The 21,520-nt window shown below is 46.1% G+C and overlaps 1 protein-coding gene across 2 annotated transcripts in view; it reads right to left on the minus strand.

Annotated features, from left to right (window-relative positions):
• The window catches only part of GAK (cyclin G associated kinase), a 621,278-nt gene that overhangs the window by 168,274 nt on the left and 431,484 nt on the right, over window positions 1–21,520 (minus strand). For both annotated transcript variants that reach the window (XM_063455510.1, XM_063455509.1), the window contains exon 22: window positions 5,934–6,095. In XM_063455510.1, coding sequence (XP_063311580.1) covers window positions 5,934–6,095 — 162 coding nt within the window. The remainder of the gene's footprint in view (window positions 1–5,933; window positions 6,096–21,520) is intronic.

The following is a 21,520-nucleotide window of genomic DNA, read 5'->3' on the forward strand; positions in this document are numbered from 1 at the left end:
CCCCCACGTAAAAGAGCCACCCGCCGGGCAAAAACGGTGAGGACTTGGAAATGGGCAAAAGCCCAGACAGAGACATCAGACTCTGGTTCGGACCTAGAGGAGGTAATGAGTGAGTCCGAGGTAATCGGCTCTTTGGAATCGGGGAACTCTTCCCCTGAGCGCAGCCTGGCAATCACACCAGCTTGCACGGGTAAGGTGGCCACGGATGACTCCATCATCCTAGACCCTCAGGGTGAGCACCTATTTAACCCGGACGACCTACAACACCCTAGGTCTACAGACTGGTTCCCAGCTGACCACGTGGCCCAATATATAGCGTCCAGGATCAGGAAACCCCTGGATAAAACGACCAGGAATAAGCTGAGAGCAGAGTGCCCACGCCAAACGGTCCCCGCTATGGCTTGCGCCACAACGGAGGTGGACCCTAAGATTGCCCAGTTCCTGGGAAAAGCTGTCTGGAAAGCCAAAAAAGGGCTGGACTACTCCCTGCGCCACTGCCAGGACAAGGTGCTTGACTCCTTGGGCCCCAGCGCAACAATCTTCGACTTGGTCGAAGCGACACTCTCAGGTGGCGCACCGCTAGATCCCTTAGAGATCCGAGAGTGGGCACAACACCATTTGCCTCATCGGCAACTCTAATGCCGCACTAAGTACTGAGAGGCGGAAAACAATTCTCATGAAAATAGACCCTAAGCTGGTCAACATGGCCATAACCGAGCCTGGACCCCAGGCAAAAGGCCTCCTTTTCGGAGACAATTTTGTAAAAGAGCTGGGCAATTACGTGAGCACATTTACAGCCCTAGATAAGGCGCAAACAAACCTGAAACGGGTGTTCTCCTTAAAGGTTTTTGGGGGGGCTGGCAGGTACCGGGGCCGCCTGTCCAGCCGTCCATCACGGGGCTCCCACCGAGGCTACCGAGGCCCCACTACACCAAGGTTCCCACAGACTGAGACCAGAACCCCCGCACCTTTCTTCCCAGTCAGGGGCAGAGCGTGGCATCCCAGAGGACACAGGGGTTCCACATACGGCCGACGACCTAATTGTAAGTGCCTCCCTCTTCTCCCTTTCTCGTACCTCACACGTGGGAGGCAGACTTTCCAAATTTATCGGGGCATGGCACAGACTCACGTCTGATGCCTGGATTCTCAACACAGTAGCAGGGTACCACGTAGAATTCGTAAAAGACCCAACCCAATCCGCAATGCCACGGTGGATGGTATTCACCCCACAGGACAGAGAACTCGTGTCAACGGAAATTATAGCACTCGTAGCGGAGAAGGGAGCGATCTACCAGGTCGCACCTCACTCCCCAGGTTTCCTGAGCAACCTGTTCCTGGTCCCCAAGAAAGGCGGTGGGGTCAGACCAGTGATCAACCTACGCCCGCTCAATGCGTTTGTAAGATATCACCACTTCAAAATGGAAGGGATTCACTGCCTACGAGACCTTATCAGGCTTGGGGATTGGATGGTCAAACTAGACCTCCAAGATGCATATCTCACCATCCCCATTGCGAAGGAATGTCAACATCTCCTTCAATTCCGTTGGGACACTCAGATGTGGAGGTTCCAGTGCCTACCGTTTGGCCTATCATCAGCACCATGGTGCTTTACAAAACTGTTGAAACCAGTGGTTGCGCTGCTGCGCAGCAGAGGGGTTTGCATGATCATATATCTGGACGATATGCTGATCATGGCGCAAGACGCCCTATTACTACAACAACACTTATCTTGGGCAATAACACTCCTACAAAACCTGGGATTTCTAATCAACTGGGAGAAGTCGGTACTAGTCCCCTCCCAGTCCCTAGAATTCGTAGGATTCGAGATAGGGGCGGTCTTAGGGACCCTAAGCTTACCACCCACAAAGATAAAAATCATCAAGAAGGAGATCCGCAGAACATTGGCTCGTCCAATACTCACTATCAGACAACTAGCCAGAATAATTGGACTCCTCTCCGCTTCCATACAAGCGATCTTCCCAGGACCCCTGCATTACAGGGCCCTGCAGAGACTAAAAGCCGCACAGCTACGCTCAGGGCACTCCTACTCAGACTCTGTACCACTCGACCACACAGCCAAGGAGAAGCTCAAGTGGTGGCTACAACACATGGAAGCGTGGAACGGCAGAGCAATCTTCGGCAGCAACCCAGATTGCGTAATAGAATCAGATGCCAGCACACGGGGCTGGGGAGCGCGCTGTGGGCATACCTCCACAGGCGGAAGATGGTCCCAATCAGAGAGGACACTACATATCAACAGCCTGGAACTTATGGCAGGATCATTCGCGCTAAAGAGTCTCTTGGGCCCCGCGACGCACTGCTCCATCATCTTGAGGATGGGCAACGTATCAGCAGTACAGTACATCAACCGCCTCGGCGGCACCAGGTCCAAAATCCTAGCAGATCTAGCCGCAGAATTTTGGCAATTTTGCTCGGAACGCAACCTAACAGTACGGGTCAAATACATCCCTGGACTTTCAAATACCGTAGCAGATTGGAACTCCAGACACCTACGGGATACCAGCGATTGGCGCCTGAACCGAGAGACGTTCCTACGATTACAAACACTATGGGGTCCGATGTATATAGACCTGTTTGCGTCACGGTTGAATACACAACTCCCAGAGTTCTTCAGCTGGAGCCTGGATCCAGACGCATTAGCTACGGACGCATTCCTACAACCATGGCCGAACAAACGACTATACGCGTTCCCTCCGTTCGCTCTGCTGGCACGAACACTAGTACACCTCGGCCGCGCACGGACATCCCTAGTCCTCATAACGCCATTCTGGACAGCACAGCCTTGGTCCCCTTCACTCATGGAGATGTCCATAGACCTTCCCAGAATGCTACCCGAGAACCCACGTCTCCTTTCGGACCCAGATGGGAACCCACACGCTCTGATGACGCAGGGACAACTCAGGTTGTTGGCGTGGCTTATTTCCGGGGACCCTGGGTCGTGCCAAATGTTCCGCAAACAACTCTGGAACTTCTGGCGGGAGCCTGGGCTCCTGGAACACGGAGATCCTACACTAAAGCTTGGAACATCTGGAGTGGTTGGTGCATGGAACAACACGTGGATCCCGTATGTGCCTCTGTAAACCACCTGTTACGTTTTCTTACACACCTATACGACCAAGGACTAGCATACCAAACTATCAATGTATACAGGTCAGCGATATCCGCTGGACACAAGGGTATAGAAGGATTCTCAGCGGGTAAACACCTGTTGGTGTGCAGACTCTTACGCGGAGTTCGATTGGCAAGACCACCACAACCCCGATATAGTACAGTATGGGACGTGAATCTGGTCTTAAACCTTTTGGAACAATGGCCACAGAACTCTGATCTCACGCTGAAACAATTATCAGCGAAACTGGCCATGCGCTTATGCCTAATATCCTGCAAAAGAGTCTCAGATGTCAGGGCATTGGACGTCGACGCACGCACGTCCACTCCAACTGGAGTTACTTTCAACATTTCCAGACATACTAAATCAGCGACATCATCAGTATCGTATCCAGCATTCCCTCACAACAAAAACCTATGTCCAATAGCCTGCCTCAAGGAATATGAGACACGGACACAGGCATTTCGAAACTCTAGACATCATGAATTATTTCTGGCCATCAATTCACCACACCAGCCAGTATCTTCAAAAATGATAGCCCGATGGGTGAAGTGGATAATGACCTCCGCAAACATAGATACATCCGTATACGGAGCGCACACCACTAGAGGAGCTATGGCATCTAAAGTATTCAACTTGGGATGCAGGCTGGAAGACCTATTATTTTCACCCTACAGACCACGTATCATCGACAGTCATTGCACAGCTTTGAACTAGCATAAGACTAGCATATGAGCCTCCGTGTCCTTTAATAAAATTACCAGATTTTACTAATTACATGACGTAAAGTCATGATTTTATAAAGGACACGGAGGCGAATAATGGCCCACCCGTTAAGTATCTCAGGCCTATATCGGCGAAAGAGTGAAATTCCCACCCAATAAACCGTAGAATAAGGGTCATCGTGGTGTCTTCTTTTGTCTAGATTTAATGCGATTATATAGGATAAGATTGATTACAACGACAACAGATATTATATACTAGTGAGTCTGTAGAAAATAATGCATATAGTAAGATTTAGTCACTACCAATGTGACAAACAGTTCCTAAGAGCACATTTTACCACTTTTTTCTCTATCCCATTACAGCTTAATTCACAATAAGCGACGCCCTGGATGACCAGTTGTCACCGCAGTTCACACGGATAAGTTTCTACAAGTTCGGGATATGGGAAAGTTCGACACAACGGATAGAGTGTTCCAGTGTCTTCTCAAGTTATAAAGATACAGCTTCCGCATGACCAAAGAAAGAGGGAGAGGAAAGGTCACATGAGTAGTTATAGATAGATGGACTGTTCCTATTGGTTAAGGGTATAATGTTGTGTTAACCCTTGGAGAACCTGTTAAAAAAATTTCTATGAATGTTTATACCTTCTCTTTGCTGCTGAGGTATAATAAAGAAAGAGATAAGCATAATATTCGCCTCCGTGTCCTTTATAAAATCATGACTTTACGTCATGTAATTAGTAAAATATGGTAATTTACCTCTTTCATATTAAATGCACCCACCCTTATTATATATCATTGTATTCAGGGGAAACAGGGCTTTCATTTAATATCAAATATTTAGCTATGAAACATAATTTAATATGAAAAAAAATGGGAGAAAATAAGATTTTTTTTAATTTTTTTAGTTCTACATGACATTTTAACTGTCAATGTCATAATGTTTGCTTTTACTGCAATAAAATACACATATTTGTATTCAGCAAAGTTATGTACAGGTTTTATGGTGTTTTGGGAAGTTACAGTGTCAAATATAGCACGTTACATTTGAAAATGAAATTCGCCAGATTGGTTACGTTGCCTTTGAGACTGTATAGTAGCCCAGGAATTAAATTTACACCCATAATGGCATACCATTTGCAATAGTAGACAACCCAAGGTATTGCAAATGGGGTATGTCCAGTCTTTTTTAGTAGCCCTTTGGTCACAAACACTGGTCAAAGTTAGCATTAGTATTTGTGTGTGAAAAATGCAAAAAACGCCAATTTTGGCCAGTGTTTGTGACTAAGTGGCTGCTAAAAAAGACTGGACATACCCCATTTGCAATACCTTGGGTTGTCTACTATTGCAAATGGTATGCCATCATAGGCGTAATTTTCATTATTGGGCTACCATAGGGTCTCAAAGGCAACATAACCAATCTGGCAAATTTTAAAGTGAAAAAATTGAAACACAAGCCTTATATTTGACGCTGTAACTTTTGAAAACACCATAAAACCTGTACATGAAGGGTACTGTTGTACTCGGGAGACTTCGCTGAACACAAATATTTGTGTTTCAAAACAGTAAAAAGTATCACAGCAATAATATCGTCCGTGTAAGTGCGGTTTGTGCGTGAAAAATGTAAAAAACATCACTTTTACTGGCGATATCATCGTTGTAATACATTTTACAGTTTTGAAACACTAATATTTGTGTTCAGTGACGTCTCCCGAATAAAACAGTACCCCCCATGTACAGGTTTTATGGTGTCTTGGAAAGTTATAGGGTTAAATATAGTGCTAGCAAATTAAATTCCCTATACTTTCGGCATGGGCTGCAGGATGTCGGATGTGCCGCGGGGGGCTCCCCCCAACCGTGATTGCCAGCGATCCCACCGGGTAAGTAAAAATAAAACGGAGGGCGTACTATTACGCCCTGCGGCATTTAGAGCCGCTTAGAATAGGGCGTAATGGTACGCCCTCCAGTTTTAAGGGGTTAATCTTATTGAACACACCAAAAAAGTGATAAATTCACTTCAGTACAGACTCACAATGGCTGAGAAGTGAAAGGGTTATATAGCATGTAAGTTATCTTACCTAAATTCAAGAAGTCCATGTTGGAGGTAGCTGGTGCAGCAGTTTGTTCTGAGGGATATACACTGGGAGTGGATGCAGAATGTGAACTGATAAGACTTTCAAACAGATCAAGGCCACCAGACCTATTTCCTGATACAGTGGTTGCAAATGGGTCGAATATATCTAATAAATATGAAAGGAGAAAAGTAAAGTAATGTAATATATCGAATATACAGTCATTCATTGCCTCATCTTATAAATAATGCAAAGCCAATGCACGTGCTGCCCCGAATATTTGAAATAATGATTTACAGTGTGCATCATGAATTTTGATGAATCTGAATAAATATGTAGAGCATGACAAATCACAAGGGCAGAGTAACTATGAAAAGTGTCAGCAAAAAAAAGCCTATGAGGAGCAAATAAGGTTACTTTCATGACCGTTTTATGTTTTACAAAAAGGATGCTTGTATGCTTGTGGTCAATATGTACATTGGCTCTAAATTAATATTTTTTAATTAAAGGGACACTATAGTCACCTGAACAACTTTAGCTTAATGAAGCAGTTCTGGTGTATAGAACATGCCCCTGCAGCCTCACTGCTCAATCCTCTGCCATTTAGAAGTTAAATCCCTTTGTTTATGAACCCTAGTCACACCTCCCTGCATGTGACTTGCACAGCCTTCCATAAACACTTCCTGTAAAGAGAGCCCTATTTAGGCTTTCTTTATTACAAGTTCTGTTTAATTAAGATTTTCTTATCCCCTGCTATGTTAATAGCTTGATAGACCCTGTGATTAAAGTTCAATTTAGAGATTGAGATACAATTATTTAAGGTAAATTACATCTGTTTGAAAGAGAAACGTTTTGTTTTTTTTCATGCAGTCTCTGTGAATCATAGCCAGGGGAGGTGTGGCTAGGTCTGCATAAACAGAAACAAAAATATTTAACTCCTAAATGACAGTGAATTGACCAGTGAAATTACAGGGGAATGATCTATACACTAAAACGGTTTTATTTAGCTAAAGCAATTTAGGTGACTATAGTGTTCCTTTAAGTTCTTCAAATGATTTAATATTTTTAAATATAAACTGGTTTATTAAGGGAGAGTGTGTCCGGTTGCTAGATACAGTGTGGGTGGTAGCTTTGATGAGGCGGAGTTTGTATGCTCCCTTTGATTGAAAAGTGAAATCATTCCCGGTACATATATATAAATATATATGTATATATAGATAAATCCCGACTACATACGGTGGTTCTCATATATTGGAGGATTTATCTATATATATATATTTTCAAATTTTGGATTGACTAGCCCCCTTTTCTTGTCAGATTACGGATAGGAGCATGAGACAAATAAAGCAATTTATCCCCTCTGGTTGTAACAGGACTAATTTAACTTTTCAATCAAAGGGTTTATACAACCTCCGCCATCTTACTCCTCCATCATACATGTTTACCCCAAATTTTTTTAATTAAATACATTGACAAAACTGATATTTAAAAGCCAGCCTCACTGCAATCAGCAAGACAAAGCTATTTCTGGATGTTTCAGAAGTAAGACATCACAGAAAATGCATTCTGGAGGTCCATGCAGACAAAAATGATATACATATAACTGGCAACCATCAGGGAAATGCATTACTGGACTACCTCAAACCGTGAAGCAGCCCAGTAATAGTCCAAAAATAATTAACCTAGTATGTGCGCTCCCTAATGATATTGCTAATACACTGCTCAAAAAAAATAAAGGGAACACAAACAACACAATGTAACTCCAAGTCAATCAATCAATTCGCAAGACACCCCCAATAAAGGAGTGGTTCTGCAGGTACCACAGACCACTTCTCAGTTCCTATGCTTCCTGGCTGATGTTTTGATCACTTTTGAATGCTGGCGGTGCTTTCACTCTAATGGTAGCATGAGACAGAGTCTACAACTCACAAAAGTGGCTCAGGTAGTGCAGCTCATCCAGGATGGCACATCAATGCGAGCTGTGGCAAGAAGGTTTGCTGTGTCTGTCAGCGTAGTGTCCAGAGCATGGAGGCACTACCAGGAGACAGGCCAGTACATCAGGAGACGTGGAGGAGGTCGTAGGAGGGCAACAACCCAGCAGCAGGACCGCTACCTCCGCCTTTGTGCAAGGAGGAACAGGAGGAGCACTGCCAGAGCCCTGCAAAATGACCTCCAGCAGGCCACAAACGAGCATGTTTCTGCTCAAACGGTCAGAAACGGACTCCATGAGGGTGGTATGAGGGCCCGATGTCCACAGGTGGGGGTTGTGCTTACAGCCCAACACCGTGTACAGGACGTTTGGCATTTGCCAGAGAACACCAAGATTGGAAAATTCGCCACTGGTGCCCTGTGCTCTTCACAAATGAAAGCAGGTTCACACTGAGCACGTGAAAGAGTCTGGAAACGCTGTGGAGAACGTTCTGCTGCCTGCAACATCCTCCAGCATGACTGGTTTGGCAGTGGATCAGTAATGGTGTGGGGTGGCATTTCTGTGGCGGGCCGCACAGCCCTCCATGTGCTCGCTAGAGGTAGCCTGACTGCTATTAGGTACCGAGATGAGATCCTCAGACCCCTTGTGAGACCATATGCTGGTGCGGTTGGCCCTGGGTTCCTCCTAATGCAAGACAATGCTAGACCTTGGCAACATCCTCCAGCATGACTGGTTTGGCAGTGGGTCAATAATGGTGTGGCATTTCTGTGGGGGGCCGCACAGCCCTCCATGTGCTCGCCAGAGGTAGCCTGACTGCCATTAGGTACCGAGATGAGATCCTCAGACCCCTTGTGAGACCATATGCTGGTGCGGTTGGCCCTGGGTTCCTCCTAATGCAAGACAATGCTAGACCTTGGCAACATCCTCCAGCATGACTGGTTTGGCAGTGGGTCAGTAATGGTGTGGCATTTCTGTGGGGGTCCGCACAGCCCTCCATGTGCTCGCCAGAGGTAGCCTGACTGCCATTAGGTACCGAGATGAGATCCTCAGACCCCTTGTGAGACCATATGCTGGTGCAGTTGGCCCTGGGTTCCTCCTAATGCAAGACAATGCTAGACCTTGTGTGGCTGGAGTGTGTCAGCAGTTCCTGCAAGATGAAGGCATTGATGCTATGGACTGGCCCGCCCGTTCCCCAGACCTGAATCCAATTGAGCACATCTGGGACATCATGTCTCACTCCATCCACCACCGTCACGTTGCACCACAGACTGTCCAGGAGTTGGCAGATGCTTTAGTCCAGGTCTAGGAGGAGATCCCTCAGGAGACCATGCGCCACCTCATCAGGAGCATGCACAGGCGTTATAGGGAGGTCATACAGGCACGTGGAGGCCACACACACTACTGAGCCTCATTTTGTCTTGTCTTTGTCTTTAAGGACATTACATCAAAGTTGGATCAGCCTGCAGTGTGTTTTTCCACTTTATTTTTGAGTGTGACTCTAAATCCAGACCTCCATGGGTTGAAAAATTTGATTTCCATTTTTTTTTTTTTGTGTGATTTTGAACTATGTTAAGAACAAAGTATTTCCAGAAGAATATTAAATTCATTCAGATCATATCTAATGGCTAGTGTAGGTCTCACCTTTTGAGGCTTGCCTTGACGTGGCAGGTGAGCTTATGTATTCAAATGGCCATTGGAATAAAACTAAAAAGCCTCCATTTTGTTTAAATGAACATAGGGATTTAGGACAGAGGGCAGGTAACGTTCTATTTGTTTTTACTATATATATATATATATATATATATATATATATATATATAAAATGACAAACAGTGTCTCTCAAGAAACATATTTAATAGAGTTGAACGAACCCAAACTGTAAAGATCGGGTTTGTACCGAACATTACAGTTTTTGGACCCCAGACCTGGACACTGACATATCAGTGTATGTTCGGGTTGGAGTTCGGTGTTTAATGGCGTGTTTTGAAAGGCAGCCAATCAACAAGCGTTTGACTCATGTACCCTTAGACGCCATCACAGCCATGCCTACTAATGGCATGGCTGTGATTGGCCAGTGCAGGATGTGACCCAGCCTCTATATATAAGCTGGAGTCACGTAGAGCCGCATGTCACATGAGCTCTTATTAGTGTAGGGAGAGGATGCTGCAGTTGTGAGGGACAGATTAGGAAAGAATTCTGGTGTTGAATCTGCAAACTACAGCGATTATTTTTGTGGGTGCTATACTACATTTTTGTACCCTGCCCTAAGCCCAGTGCCACAGAGAGTGCAGTGCACTTGCAACTGCATGTGTGCCAGGCACATTACTTTAATCCTGTTCTGGTAGCTCAGTGGACAACATCTAGGCTTTTTTAAATACTGCAATTTTTTGGGTGCTAAATAGTACATTTGCGTACTGCATTTCTTGCAATCCAATAAAACCCTTAAATACTACTGTTACATTGTTGGTTTAAAAAAATCTAACTTTATGGTGCTAAAAAGTACATTTGGGGCCTGAACTTCATCTCTGAGAGTCAAATAGAACCGTCAAATACTGCTGTGACATAGCAGTTTGACTTATTCACATTTTTTTGGTGCTAAATAGCACATTTGCGTCCGGCCTGCTGTGCATTTCTTGCAGTCCAATAAACTACTTTCATTGTCGCCTGACATAAACCATCTGTTAGTTTGTTGGGTGAACGCAAACAATGAGGAGAGCGTCAAATAAAGGACAAGGGCCTGGTCGTGGTGCTGCTAATGTTGGTGGAGCTCCTGTTGCAAGGAGAGGATGTGGTCGATCTGTGCCAGCTACACGCACAATTAAAACACCTTCCTCAGGTGCGAGTATGCGACAGAACCTTCAGCGTTATTTGGTAGGCCGGAAGCCGCTCTACAAATGGTGAGGCCAGAACAAGTACAGCCGATAGTAGATTGGATGGCTGGCAGTGCCTCCAGTTCCTTCAGATTGTCTCCCACCCAGTTTGGAGGAAGAGGCGGTGGTCGCACAGAGGCACCAGCACAGCATAAGAGGGAGCAGGGTGCAAAAGTGGAGCGGCCGGTGAAGATGGGAGAGCATTCAAACGGTACTATGACTCCCATTACCTGCACCTAGCCGATGTTGTGGACGACACGGGAACTCAGATGAAACCTCTACAGACAACAACAGGGGGTCACACTATACTGCATACATTCCAATATAGACAGCTTTCCCACTTCGTACATACAGGGCCATTGGCACACAATTCTATTAGACCTCACACACAATTGGAATTACTCTTTAGAGAACATACCTTAAAGAAGAAAATCATCTCAGAGATGTAACACCACACACATCTGGTGGTCCTGCCCAGTAATCCATAGTTACTGGAAACGCATACATGGGATGATACAGTCGATACTAACCACACACATCCCGTTCAGTCCAGACCTCTTCATATTCTTGATTACCCCCCGAGACACTCCCAAATTGCTTTCTGATCTACTTACGCATTTAATCTCGGCAGCGAACCAACTTATACCTGCACTATGGAAGCTACAAAACTCACCCTCCATCCGCGAGTGGATACAAAAAGTAGAAACAATTAGAGGCCTAGAAGAAACATGCCACTCCCTCACAGATAAATACTCCACATACATCACTACCTGGCAACCTTGGTGCGACTACCTCACTAACCGTTCGATGTAACCGTCCTCACATGACTCAGACTCACACCTCACTTCTGAAACCCAATTTCCCTCCTGAGATTGCTGCCCCTCCCCCTCTCCCTTTGTCCCTCTCGTACTCATACCCACACCCGGACAGCGACTTAGCTATTAACTACAACAATTGCCTTATCCTCTATTCCATGGGTCGAATTCTCATTGCTACGAGCCAACTTTTTAATTACTATACGGCATTGTCACAGCCAAGTCTTGCATTTAGCCAAATTAAAATATATTGTACATAGAACCTAACTGTGATGAATCAACGTGATGCAATGTCACCTACTTTGGTGTCTAATGTTATATTATGCGCAATTTCATTGTTGTATCTTCTTCTGTCATGTCATGCTATTTTATATCTTATTACACTGATAAACGATTGACAATTGATGTAAAATGCAAATTTTCAATAAAATGTTAAAACTTAAAAAAAAAAAAAAAAAAAAAGTGGAGCGGCCGTCCCCTAGATGGTACGCCTGCTACTTCCCACCGCACCCAGGGACCGAGCACACCAAAGCCAGCTCCAAGGAGTTCGCTGGCGTGGTAGTTCTTCAGACAATGTGCTGACGACAAGACACAAGTGGTTTGCACGCTGTGCAATCAGAGCCTGAAGCGAGGCATAAACATGCTAAACCTGAGCACAACCTGCATGTCCAGGCATCTACATGCAAAGCACGAGCTGCAGTGGAGTAAGCACCTCAAAAAACAAGAAAGGTCTCAGGCTCCTCCTGCTTCCTCTTCTGCTGCTGTCTCTGCCTCTTCCTCCACCTCTGGAGTCAGAGTGACACCAGCCACCCCGCAAACAGAGGATGTGGCAGCAACGCCACCACGTTCGCCACCGTCCCCAAGCATCTCCACACTGTCCCATGGAAGTGTTCAGCTGTCCATCTCCCATACACTGGAGAGAAAGAGGAAGTAGCCCCCTAAGCCACCCGTGATCCCTGGCCCTGAATGCCAGCATTTCAAAATTCGTGGCCTTTGAAATGCTGTCATTTCGTCTGGTGGAGACTGACAGTTTTAAACACAGGATGGCGGTGGCTGTCCCACAGTACGTGATTCCCAACTACCACTACTTTTCCATGCGAGCCATCCCTTCCCTGCACAACCAATTGGCAGACAAAATCAGGTGTGCACTGCGCAATGCCATCTGTGGCAAGGTCCACATAACCACGGATACGTGGACAAGTAAGCACGGGCAGGGACGCTAATCTCCCTAACCGCACACTGGGCAAATGTAGTGGCGGCTGGGCCTGAGGCAGATAGCAGTTTGGCGCATGTCCTTCCACCACTGAAGATTGCAGGGCATTTCTTTTTGCCTTCTCCTCCACCACCACCACCACATCCAGGCAGCATAACACCTTCACCAGCAACTTCAGCACAGCCAGGGGGAAACGACAGCAGGCTGTTTTAAAATTCACATGTTTGGGGGAAAAACCCCACACCGCGCAGGAGCTGTGGACAGGCATGAAACAATAGACCGATCAGTGGTTGTTGCCACTGAGCCTCAAGTCCGGCCTGGTGGTGTGCGATAATGGGCAAAATCTCGTAGCAGCTCTGGGCCTTGCCGGTTTGACGCACATCCCTTGCCTGGCGCATGTGCTGAATTTGGTGGTGCAGAAATTCCTGAAAAACTACACAGATATATCAGAGCTGCTGCAGAAAGTGCGGGCCGTCTGTGCGTGCTTTCGGCGTTCTCTCCCTGCTGCTGCTCGCCTGTCTGCGCTGCAGCATAACTTCCGCATTCCCGCTCACTACCTCATATGCGACGTGCCCACAAGGTGGAACTCCACCTTGCACATGCTGGAGAGACTGTGCATGCACCAGCATAGGCCAGGTACATAATTGTCCAGCCAGGGCACAGTTCTGGAGGATGAGGAGGAGGAGGAGAAGGAACCGTGTTCAGCAGGGTGGCACTCAACACAGCTCGTGGGCATCACTGGAGCATGGCTGGGGGGATACGGAGGACACAGACGATACACCTCCCACAGAGGACAGCTTGTCCTTGCCTCTGGGCAGCCTGGCACACATGAGCAACTACATGCTGCAGTGCCTGCGCAACAACTGCAGAGTTGCCCACATACTAACTTGTGCTGATTACTGGGTACCCACCCTGCTGGATCCCCGCTACAAGGACAAGGTGCCATCCTTAATTCCCTCACTGGAGCGTGATCGGAAGATGCACGACTACAAGCGCACGCTGGTAGACGCGCTGCTGAGGGTATTCCCAACTGACACTGGGGGCTCAGTGGAAGCACGAGGCGAAGGCAGAGGAGGAGAAAGAGGTCGCCAACACAGCTGGGGCACCGCCAGCACCTTAGAAGGCAGGGTTAGCATGGCCGAAATGTGGAAAAGCTTTGTCAGCACGCCACAACAATCAGCACCACCATCTGATATGGAACGTCTTAGCAGGAGGCAGAATTTCAGCAACATGGTGGAACAGTACGTGTGCACATGCCTACACGTACTGACTGATGGGTCTGCCCCATTCAACTTCTGGGTCTCCAAATTGGGCACATGGCCTGAGCTTGCCCTTTATGTCTTGTAAGTGCTGGCCTGCCCTGCAGCCAGTGTATTGTCTGAACGTGTGTTAAGCACGACAGGGGGCATTATCACAGACAAGTGCAGCCGCCTGTCCACAGCCAACGTGGACAAGCTCACATTTATTAAAATGAACCATGCATGGATCCCACCAGACTTGTCTGTACCTTGTACAGAATAGACATTTATACTGGCCTCACCCAGCCATTGTTATAATCAAGTGCACTTATTCTTTGTTTTCTTTTTTTTATATGTCCCAATATTTTGGGGGCTACCCCCACAAAAAAAAAAATAATATATATATATATATATATATATATATATATTTTTTTTTTTTAATTTAAAAATAAACCACGTTGGCTACCTCCTCCACCTACACCGCCACGGTCACTGCCTTTTCAACCTACGGGTCACTTAGTATAAACTATGTACACAATAGCAGAGGCTTGTGAAGGCCTTTTCTCCATGCATCAGGAGTTGAGCTCAGTATGAACAATGAAAGAGAATACCCTGCACTCCAACCCTCTCTCAAATGGACAATTCTTGTGATCCTCCTGACAGTAATGCTTTAGATTTTGATTTATGCTCTTCCAAAGCTAAAATCAAAGATTCCATCTAGTGCTATTTTATGGCTAAGCTGTATTTTTAATTTGTATGTATTTTATGTTATTTTAAGTGATTTCCCTAACCACATTTGTTTGCAGGGCACTTGTCCTACTCTTACCCCCATTTTACTTAATTTTGCAGCCCTCTAGCCCTTTCCAGGACTTTTTTTTTTTTTTTTATTCTTTATTTTTATTGTGCATGAATAACAACCGCTTGTCAGCAATGCCACAACGGCAAAATCCAGCATTTTGTACATACAGACTTGGTAACCGTTATATAGCATTTAGATGGAAATACACATTTTTATATTAATAAAGCAGGCTAGTCATACGTGGTTTCGTCGTATTAACTATAATGAGTTACATCTTCGCTTCGTAAAAGTAGATTATGGTGAACATTTCTATTGCATATCCTCGCTTATAGGAAGAAATAATAAAGGAAATAAAAAAAAAAAAGATAAGGACCATTAGTTGAGACATGTACAGATATATGCCGCTTACAGTCTAATACACCGATATAAGTCAGAGCATGTTATAAAAAATAATAGAAAAATAAAATAAAAAATAAACGCTACGCCAAGGGAAATTAAAACTTAGGCTTAGCATACAAGGTGTATAGGAATATAAGCCAGTAAGTTTCGGTTTGTCCACATAACAATCACGCTTGTAAAATAGAAAAACAGAAAAACACATGTAAAGTGAGCAATACGGGCTACGTCTAGCTGTTGTCTCTTACAATAAGTTACGCTTGTTTAGTTCAAACTGTTAAACATTGCTAGTGTGTCTTAAGGATCAATGTAAAGATCCGCTGGGTAATGTGGACATGTGATAAGGATTAACAGTAGTTTCCCAGTATCTAGTGAGCGTCACTATTGCCCTATTCATCTCAAGTATTAGTGTAGTGCTGTAAGAGGTAGCCAGGGTATGTGCTATTTTGTGTGATGGTGTCGCTTATCTGGGATTACTCCCATATTGCTTGCCCGGGAGGGCAGGGCACCCATTATAGTGGGCACACACACAGTTTACACCGTGGATTGCAAATTTCCCTTAGTTAGCTAGGCATGAGTGAAAGTGGATTGGCAAACCATGTGTTTTTAGTGTGCCCTTTATGCTAGCTTAGTTATGTGTTACAATGGGTGAGATATAAGCTGTGGTCTGCAACTCAGTGTACAAGCTTATGTGTGTTCAGGCCAGACATCGAGCAACCTGTATAGCATACTGTCACCCAGATAGATCAATAGTTCGTAAGTCCTTATATGTTTCAGGTACTGCCGTCTTGGTGGGTCCGGCGCTGCATGGATGGTCGGTCACTGTCTGCTCCAGCTTGTCGGCTTGAGTTGGTGCAAGCGTCCATTTAGGTTTAGCTGCCAGCAATGCCTCTCCAGATGTGATTCTTACGTTAGCCTCTTTTGGGGAACGAGGTGAGGGTGTTCTCCAGGAGCAATGTTGAGTCCGTCACCTGCTTGTGTGGCCCTCTTCGCTTGGCGTTGTGAGCGTGGTGCATACTGCATACTGGTGCTTCCGCCGCTGTGGGTATGGTAGGCCTCCCTTGTCGCCCGCTTATCTCGTGGCAGGTTGCTGTCACTTGTAGGAGATCGATTGAAGGGCATCGGTGTAGTGGAGCCTTCAACTCCTCTGGCCTCTCTGACCTGAATCAGGTCGTGATGCTGTGTGTTCAGTGCTCCACTGCCATGTGCACCCATCTGCTTATTTCGGCGCACGTGGCAGCCGCCATCTTGCTTGGTACTGTGAGGCCCTCGAGTGTGCCAGCGGCGCCTTGGTGCCTCAGCTGCCATGCCCCCGGGCGAGGACCGGGATCACCCCCCCGGTCCATAGGGGGGGGGGACAGGGCCGGGTCCGCTCAAGCCCCAGTCTAGGCGCTGTGTGGCAGGATAGCGGTGCGGCGGCCGTCCGCCCCGCTCACCGCCGGAGAAGCCTCAGTCGGGACAAAGTTTCCTCCTCCAGGGGACTGTAGCCGGAGAGGCCAGCCTCACCCTGGCACCAGCAGATCCTCTGCTTTGGGCAGTGCGGTGCACGGTCAGTTTTTCGAAGAAAATCTTGTTTTTTCAGCATATTTCGAGCTGTGCAGCAGGAGCCTCTGTTGCATGCGACCGTCCAGCTCGGCGGTCCGGCCCCGCCGCCCCCAGGACTTTTTTTTAGAGGCATTTTAGTGCCCAAAAGTTCGGGTCCCCATTGACTTCAATGGGGTTCAGGTTCAGGGTCAAGTTCGAGCCCGAATTCAAACTTTTTGACGAAGTTCGGCCGAACCCTAACATCCAGGTGTCCGCTCAACTCTAATATTTAATAAATAAAATCAATAATTTAAACTCTAGCGTTCTCACATGTGGCAGAACCAGCGTCGCCACTGGGCATTGGAGAAGACTGATTGCCAGCCTCCTGCCCTGTGACTATGGCCCCATGTTAAAATGCTTGATTTTTCCCTGCAAAGACCTGAAAGCCGGGTCATTCTGTACTTTCCCTATGTGAGCAGTGTTACCCCAGATAGCTATGCCATGGAGCCCATTCGTATAACAAAAGACTATGTGAAAGACTTTGGGTCCATGGCAATTGAACTGTATGTTTTAATCTGAGCGCCATTCAGTCATAATCTGCGCTCTGATCTACGCTATCTGGGGATATGTTGAATGTACCTGTTTTATGCAATAGCTGCACAGTTATATATTTTTTTTGTATTTATTTTTATTTAGCTACCATGTGGCTAATGGAGTTTTGCCTCTGTCCTTGGAGATAATTGGATTACTTCCCAATTATCTCCAGGATAGAAGACTCTGTGGAACTGGTTTTGGGCAGAAAATCCATGCTTCATTGGTTCAAATAGGACTTTCCCTTAACGTTTTAACCCCTGGACCGATTGCCCTGATTTTTGAGTATGTGTATATTTCAAGCATGCTGATTCTGAAAACGTATGTTTTATGTAAATGACATGTATATTTTGGAAGTTATTAATATTTTGTAAAAACTGTATTTCTCTGCCTGTGATAACTATATTACCCATTGTGTTCAGTAATCATATCATAGGCAGAGGGGAGGATTTTGTGTGGGAGTGTCTGTGTGTATTGTACGATTGATTGGTTGTATTTCAAAACCCTGTGGGCAGTACTAGGTTTGGGGATTGTGAATAAAAGAGCCAGTACAGTCAGTTCTGCTTGACCTCAAAGCGAAGTGTCGTCTCGTTATTGGGGGAATTGGATTGTATGCTGATTGCCAGGAGTGTAAACTGATTGTATGCTTTTCCTGTTCAGCTGTTTACAGCATTCATATGCTTGATAGCATTTGTATGCTTCTCCAATTCGGTGGTTGTGGTGTCTGCTGCAGTGCTTGGAGTCCTCAGGAAGCTCTAGGAGCATCCTTCAACGGAGGTACCTGGTCGGGGTGCCCGTCGATTCGTTACATCACACAATGCAGACTGAGTGATCAGTATTGAAATGCACCCCAAATACAATAGGTAATATTGTGTTCTTTGTCCCCCTTCCTTTCGTTTATCCCTCCATATTTTCAGTTTCATATAAACAAGTAAATTTACAACTGAATGGGTTATGTTTACATTGATACATTTGTACACTCTATATGTTTATTTAATGTAGTATCATACCCAGAAGATACAAACTCTGAAATGAATATGCACACCTATGACTAAAATGACTTAATGTGTTTTCATTTGAATGGATAAACACTCTTTATTATATGTCTATTTGGTGCTTTACTAGCAACTCTCTTCAATGGTATCAACTTTTTAGTGAAATTTGCAGATCCTTGGCATCATTGTTTTTACCTACATGGACACTCCTTATGTGCTATCTGTTTTATTGTAGCAGTACCATCTCCACTAGTGATGTACCGAACTGTTCGCTGGCGAATAGTTCCCGGCGAACATAGCGTGTTCGCGTTCGCCACCGCGGGCGAACGCATGCGCGGTTCGATTCACCCCCTATTAGTCATCATTGAGCAAACTTTGACCCTGTGCCTCACGGTCAGCAGACACATTCCAGCAAATTAGCAGCAGACCCTCCCTTCCAGACCCTCCCACCTCCCTCCCAGCATCCATTTTAGATTCATTCTGAAGCTGCATTCTTAGTGAGAGGAGGGAAAGTGTAGCTGCTGCTCATTAGATAGGGAAATTGATAGCTAGGCTAGGGTATTCAGTGTCCACTACACTCCTGAAGTACTCATCTGATCTCTGCTGTAAGGACAGCACCCCAAAAAGCCCTTTTTAGGGCTAGAACATCAGTCTGCTTTTTTTTTGTGTAATGTAATTGCAGTTGCCTGCCTGCCAGCTTCTGTGTCAGTGGATACTGTGCCCATTTGCCCAGTGCCACCACTCATATCTGGTGTCACAATAGCTTAAGCTTGACATTTAAAAATAAAAATAAAATTTTCACTGTAATAAATTGAATAGCAGTTAGTTGTCTGCCAGCTTCTGTGTCCACTTGCCCAGTGCCACGACTCATATCTTGTGTCACAATAGCTTAAGCTTGACATTTAAAAATAAAAAATAGATTGAATAGCAGTTAGTTGTCTGCAAGTGTCTGGGTGTCAGGCCTTCAGCGTGTGCTCTGCCAACCTCCGCAAGTGTAATTTGCCACTCATATCTGGTGTCTCTATAGCGTGCCTTTACAAAGAAACATTTTTTTTCAGTGTAAGCTAATAGCAGTCAGTGTCCTTAAAGCGGGTGTCAGGCCTTAAGTGTGTGCTCTGCCAACCTCAGCAAGTGTACTTTGCCACTCATATCTGGTGTCTCTATACCGTGCTTTTACAAAGAAAAAAAAGTTTTTCAGTGTAAGCTAATAGCAGTCAGTGTCCTTAAAGCGTGTGTTTCAGGCCTTCCTTCAGCGTGTGCCCTGCAGACCCCTGCCAGTGTACTTTGACAGTTGCCACTCATATCTGGTGTCTCTGTAGCATGCTTTTACAAAGAAAAAAAAGGTTTTCAGTGTAAGCTAATAGCAGTCAGTGTCCTTAAAGCGGGTGTTTCAGGCCTTCCTTCAGCGTGTGCCCTGCAGATCCCTGCCAGTGTACTTTGACAGTTGCCACTCATATCTGGTGTCTGTATAGCGTGCTTTTACAAAGAAAAAAAGGTTTTCAGTGTAAGCTAATAGCAGTCAGTGTCCTTAAAGCGGGTGTCAGGCCTTCAGCATGTGCTCTGCCAACCTCAGCAAGTGTACTTTGCCACTCATATCTGGTGTCTCTATAGCGTGCTTTTACAAAGAAAAAAAGGTTTTCAGTGTAAGCTAATAGCAGTCAGTGTTCTTAAAACGAATGTCAGGCCTTCAGCGTGTGCTCTGCAGAACTGTGCCAGTGCACATTGCCACTCATATCTGGTGTCTCTGTAGCGTGCATTTAAAACCCCAAAACTTTTTTCACTGTTATAGATTGAATAGCAGTTAGTTGTCTTCAAGCGGGTGTGTCAGGCCTACAGCGTGTACTCTGTCAAGGACATGTTTGAGCGTAAGAAGCCAATGTCAAAGTCACCCCCTTGCCCAGAGTCTGACAGCTGGCTTGTCCGAACTATTAGCCCCCCAGCTTTTACCATACAAGCTGGTGGAGTTTGAGGCATTCCAAAAATTGTAGCTATTGGGACACCGCAGTGGAAGGTACCCGGACGAAATTTCTTTTCACTCGATTGTGCAAAAGGAAGTAATGGCATGTCTGGCACACAGTGTTGGGGCAAGGGTCCATCTGACCACTGATACCTGGTGTGCAAAGCATGGTCAGGGCAGGTATATCACCTACACTGCGCATTGGGTAAACCTGCTGACGGCTGCCAAGCATGGAATTCATGGCTCTGCAGAGGAGTTGGTGACACCGCCACGACTTGCAGGCAGGCCTGCTGCCACCTCCTCTACTCCTCCTACTCCATCCTCTTCCATAACCTCCTTGGCTGAGTCCTCTTCTGCTGCTGCGTCTTGCTCCACATCAACGGCACCCCCCCAGCTCCCCAGGTACTATTCCACATCCCGGATACGGCAGTGTCACGCCGTCTTGGGTTTGACTTGCTTGAAAGCAGAGAGTCACACCGGACAAGCACTCCTGTCTGCCCTGAACGCACAGGTGGAAAAGTGGCTGACTCCGCAGCAACTGGATATCGGCAAAGTGGTTTGTGACAACGGAAAAAATTGGTTGGCGGCATTGAAGTTGGGCAAGTTGACACATGTGCCGTGCATGGCACATGTGTGTAATATGATCGTACAACGCTTTGTGCATAAATACACAGTCTTACAGGACGTCCTGAAGCAGGCCAGGAAGGTGTGTGGCCATTTCAGGCGTTCCTACACGGCCATGGCGCACTTTGCCGATATCCAGCGGTGAAACAACATGCCAGTGAGGCGCTTGATTTGCCACAGCCCGACACGTTGGAATTCAACACTCCTACTGTTCGACCGCCTGCTCCAACAAGAAAAAGCCGTTAATGAATATTTGTATGACCGGGGTGCTAGGACAGCCTCTGGGGAGCTGGGAATTTTTTTGCCACGTTACTGGACGCTCATGCGCAATGCCTGTAGGCTCATGCGTCCTTTTGAGGAGGTGACAAACCTAGTCAGTCGCACCGAAGGCACCATCAGCGACATCATGCCATTTGTTTTCTTCCTGGAGCGTGCCCTGCGAAGAGTGCTGGATCAGGCCGTAGATAAGCGTGAAGAGGAAGAGGAAGAGTTGTGGTCACCATCACCACCAGAAACAGCCTTATCAGCATCGCTTGCTGGACCTGCACAACGCTGGAAGAGGATTGTGAGGAAGAGGAGTCAGAGGAGGAATGTGGCTTTGAGGAGGAGGAGGAAGACCAACCACAACAGGCAACCCAAGG

The sequence above is a fragment of the Pelobates fuscus genome, chromosome 5 (genome assembly GCF_036172605.1).
Source record: "Pelobates fuscus isolate aPelFus1 chromosome 5, aPelFus1.pri, whole genome shotgun sequence".
NCBI lineage: Eukaryota > Metazoa > Chordata > Amphibia > Anura > Pelobatidae > Pelobates > Pelobates fuscus.